This window comes from Chaetura pelagica, unplaced genomic scaffold, assembly GCF_000747805.2.
Source record: "Chaetura pelagica isolate M959 unplaced genomic scaffold, ChaPel_1.0 scaffold299, whole genome shotgun sequence".
Lineage (NCBI taxonomy): Eukaryota > Metazoa > Chordata > Aves > Apodiformes > Apodidae > Chaetura > Chaetura pelagica.
In genome coordinates, this window is record NW_009954507.1 from 569,824 (window position 1) to 574,513 (window position 4,690).

Sequence of the window (4,690 nt, forward strand, 5' to 3'; positions counted from 1 at the left end):
GCTCTTCCGGATGAGTTTGTAGACATCAAGTGTGAATATGGTGCTGGCACTGTTGAATATCGAGTCCAAGTCACTCATCAGTGCAGCGATCATCACGGCCATCATCAGTCCCCGCAGACCAACCGGCACAAGTTTCATCACCAAACGTGGGTAGGCAATGTTAGAGCATCCAGCTCTGCTCCCGCAGACTTGAAAACAGTGTTCTGGATTAATGCAGGCAATATCATCTGCAAATAGTATTCGTGAAATCATCCCCGGGACAACTATAATAAACATCGGCAGCAACTTTAAGAAGCCTGCCATCAGAGTGGATCCTTTGGCATGAGCAATGTTTTTTGCAGCTAAAACTCTCTGAACTATGACTTGATCAGCACACCAGTACCAAACAGAAGCTGGAGTCTGTCCCAACAGAAATCCAGGCCAGGGAATATCTTCATCTGTTGGCTCACGCAACATTTTAAGAGCATCAGGCTTTGGGTCGACATTGCAGGAATTGGTATTGGAAATGTTGTAGGTTACCAAGATAGACGTAATATTTGGTGATGCTAACATGTACCTTCTTTTAACTTCTTCAAACCCACCAACCTCCGTAATACTTATGATCATAAGTGTGAGGGCACCAATAATCATAAGCAGAGCTTGAAGGGTGTCTGTGTAGATAACAGCCACAAGACCTCCAGTCACAGTCAACAGTGCAGTCATTCCAATAAGGAGGATAACTGACAAATAGAGGTTCCAACCTAGCGACTCTTGAATAAAAAGTGCCCCTGAATACAAGTCAACTGAGAGTTTGGTGAAGATATAAAGAATTAGAGACAACGCTGCAAAATATATTTGAATTCTATGCCCTCCAAAACGCTTGGATAAGTATTCAGGCATGGTGTATACTCCCGACCGGATGTAGACTGGGACGAAGACCCATCCTAAAAGCTGCAAAAGCATTAAGGCGTTGAATTCCCACGCACCTACTGCAAATCCACTTGCCGCTCCAGATCCTGCGAGCCCAATGAAATGTTCACTTCCAATATTGCTCACAAACAAAGATGCACCGATAGCTACCCAGGTCATGGAACGCCCTGCCAAAAAGTAGCCACTTACGGTGCTCCGATTGTACTTCCACATGGCAAAAAAACCTATGCACATTACAAGCACGAAGTACAGCGCCACAATGGCAATGTCTGCTGTTTCCAAAGAAGCCCTCATTTTGGTAAACAAAATGACTTCGCACAGCTGACGTCCACTTCTCGCCCCCCAGCAAACGTCTTTTAAGCAACACGTGAACCAGTTAACATATATCAACACTGTGGATCAAATTCTTTGTCCCTTGGTTTGCTGTCCTGATGCTGGTGGTTGTGGTACATTTACTTTCTCCGCTTCTCAAATGGAAATTTGGAACTTAGCACGCACTTTTAATCCACATTCCACAAGAGCATCAGCCTTAACTCAGTTGATGTAGGAGAAATTCTTAGTTGCAGCTAAGTTTAGTGAGGCCTACTGTACCAACCCTGCAAGGCAGCAAAGACAAAAGACAAAGATTGAATTAGAGGAGAATTTCATGAAGTTACGAGAAAATATTTGAAGTCTAGTAAAACAATGACTCAACACCACAGATTTTTTTCCCCCTTTATATTTCCTGCTGTATTTATGCAATCCGTAATACACAAAATTAAATATTTGTTCAACTAACTAGTAACGCCTTTTATAAGTCAACTTTAATGTTTACAAGTACCTTGAGGTATACAGCAGCTCTGGAGTATCAAATGACCCAAACTCCCCAGAACAAGGCAAGGAACAGAAATACATTTTCTTTTTGTTTGGAGCCTCACAAGTCTACTTCTCAAGACACTAAACAGGCCTTCCTTTTTCAAGCAATCTCAGGGGGAAAAAAAATAATAAAAATAATCAAGCACTAATGAGCATTAACCTGGCTAGTCATTTCCTGTATTGCTCTAGCACTGTACCCCACAAATCTTGATAGATCCCAACATAACACGTATGCACTTGAGACACCAGCTGGCTGCCAGAGCTAAAAATCAAAGTGAAGTCAAAAAGCTGTTGAGAAACCACATGCATTTACGATCAGCTGGAGAATCAATGTTATTCCACAGGTTTTACACAAGTTTGCACCTGTCTGGCATACAGATGATTACAGGGTTACATTTCACTCTGAAAGCTCTTCATATATATCCCATGTAATCCAAGTGAACAAGAAGTCCCATTCAACCAAGTGACAAAAGCAAAACTATGCCCAACATTCAGCTCTAGTGTATTTCTGTGTGCCATGTGCCTTTTGATACCCACAGCCACATGGTTTCAGATTTTTTTGGGAGCACTCTAGGCACAAGAGGGAGAACAAGATGGATTTTGGTAGCAGTCAGTTACTAGGATGCCAGAAAGCACTCTTCCCAGCACTGTACATTTGCATCCAAGCATGGAGAGAATCACGTTAACATCTGAGGTAGAAGGTTCTGAGGCAAAGTATACCCTACTGCTCTACTCCTGAACCCCCAATCCCCTATCAAAGTGTGCCAGGAAACAGGCACTCATTTAAGCAAGAGGGATTGAAGCACTCAACATGGATAGGAAGGGATAACAAGAAGACTTGCTGACTGACAACTGAACAGACGTGAAAGGTAGGGGCACCAAAGAGGTGCAGAATGGCTCCTAACTCTGCCATGAAGGTAGAATGATGCTCTTATCTCCTATCCATGCCTTGGGCAGTATAATTTACCTATTGGACCCAAAACCATTTAATGGGTTTACAGAGCGTTGGACTTAAGATTCTTCTACTACCTACACTGAATGGACACAGCAAAGGAAGAGAAGATCAAAACAAAGAACCAGTTAAGTCTAAAGATCAGAACACAAATATTAAGCATTCAAGATTATCACGAAAGAGTAAGGAACAAGGTCTGCCTCCATTCCTCTTTCCCAGCCACTAGTAAAGGTAACGGGCACAAAAGTCCCTGGACCTTTGCTTTGACTGTAAGGTTTACCTGCCTTTTAAGTCTTACAAGCATCAGCTTCAGGCATTGCCCTTTCCACTTCATTTGCAGAAGTGTTCTGCCACTACGCTGAAGCTCACATTTCCCTATTGATTAATCTATAATTAACAAAAACACCTTGATAAAATATTCTACTGCTTGAGTAGTTTCCTGTTTAGAACCCCTGTGGCATGTTTTAATTTATTTTTCTTCTCTCTTTTTAAGCAAAAATAAACATTATAAATTCTCAGACTGATCGTAACAAAAACTATAGTTAAGGTTGAAAATGCACACATTCCCCATTCTGCCTCACTTTGTGCACTACTAAAGGCAGCCATGGTGCTGATTAAGAATATGCACTTCTCATTAAGGCAGATATTTGTTAAAAGCTTACAGCAAACCACAACTTCAGGCTTAAAGAGAAATTAACAATCATGTTACTCGTATGAGCTGTTTTTCAAGAGTAGTTTGGAATCAAAAAAGATAAGAGTTCCCTACAACCAGCACAAACCCACATGAGGATGTTCATTCTGCTGCATCTATAGCAAATAATGAGAGACTATGGAGACATGGCACAAAATGGACTGATTACAGTAGTGTGCTAAATTTATCATGCTCAAACCACAGATGTATTTTAAATTCTTCCATAGAAGAATTTAATCGCCACCCGCAAATGCAGAAGTTAAATAGTCCATTAGTTAAATCCAACACAAAATTATAAACACTTCAGATCATACAACACCATCAGATACAAGTATAATGTACTACTCTTAGTTTTAAGCACTTTTGAGTAACACTTCAATAGTGTTTTATCTTTCGCTAAATTCAGCTAAATTTTCAAGTGCAACTACATTATGTTTATATAAAAACTATAAATGTTTTAAAGAAAGGGGAAGAAGAGATTTTGCTGAGACACAGTAGAAAAAAAAATTACTATACAGAAAATTAGAATGGGCAATCTAAAGAAATAGTAGTAACCAATATTTTCCCTCTTCCATTGTTCTGCTCTGTTGCTGAAATATTAGACTTGACCTTTAGCTCACTTCCCAAGACCTTTCCCATAGGTTAATCAATAACCTTGCAAAACTGTACTATACAGTAACATGCATAAATCACAAAAAAATTAGTTTAAACTATACCTATTTGACACAAGAGGTACCCAGTTCATAGTACAATCATTACAAGCACATTCAATCCCTCTGAAAAGCATTAAGTATAAGATGCAGCTGCCCTTGAATAAATTGTTGCATTTCTCAATTAGGATACTTGCCGAACTGCTGTGGACTCATTCCAATCAAATAAAGAATACATAAAGTTTCTTGAGCACTTTCTACCAGCAGGTATAGCCAGATCATGCATTTGAAATAATCAGTTTACACAGACCAGAACCATCACCTTTGTAATCAACATCTTAATTTTGCAGGGTTCATCTTACTTGAGCAGGAAGGTGGAAAGTTTTTAGCAGCCACTACAAATTTGCTATACTGTCATTAAATTGCTGTACTAAAGTAGCTTCTTGTACCAGTTTCTTATTAGACCTAATTCTAAAATAACCCTGGAAGTTTTTTTTCATTACAAAAATGAGACTCATCCCTCTGAACTTTCAGCAAATTATGACCTCAAGTCTTAAGAAGGACTTCTGAGACGCCCCATGCGAATTTAATCTCAAGTTATTAGAACAGTGTACACTGTGGCACTGACATAAA

General features: G+C 39.7%; 1 protein-coding gene across 1 annotated transcript in view; it reads right to left on the reverse strand.

The window, feature by feature from the left end:
• SLC5A3 (solute carrier family 5 (sodium/myo-inositol cotransporter), member 3) overlaps positions 1-1,327 on the reverse strand; it is a 2,470-nt gene extending 1,143 nt beyond the window's left edge. The window contains exon 1 of the mRNA XM_010004662.1: positions 8-1,327. Within this exon, the coding sequence (XP_010002964.1) occupies positions 8-1,203 (1,196 nt within the window). The 5' untranslated portion in view covers positions 1,204-1,327. The remainder of the gene's footprint in view (positions 1-7) is intronic.
• Positions 1,328-4,690: the final 3,363 nt, after the last annotated feature.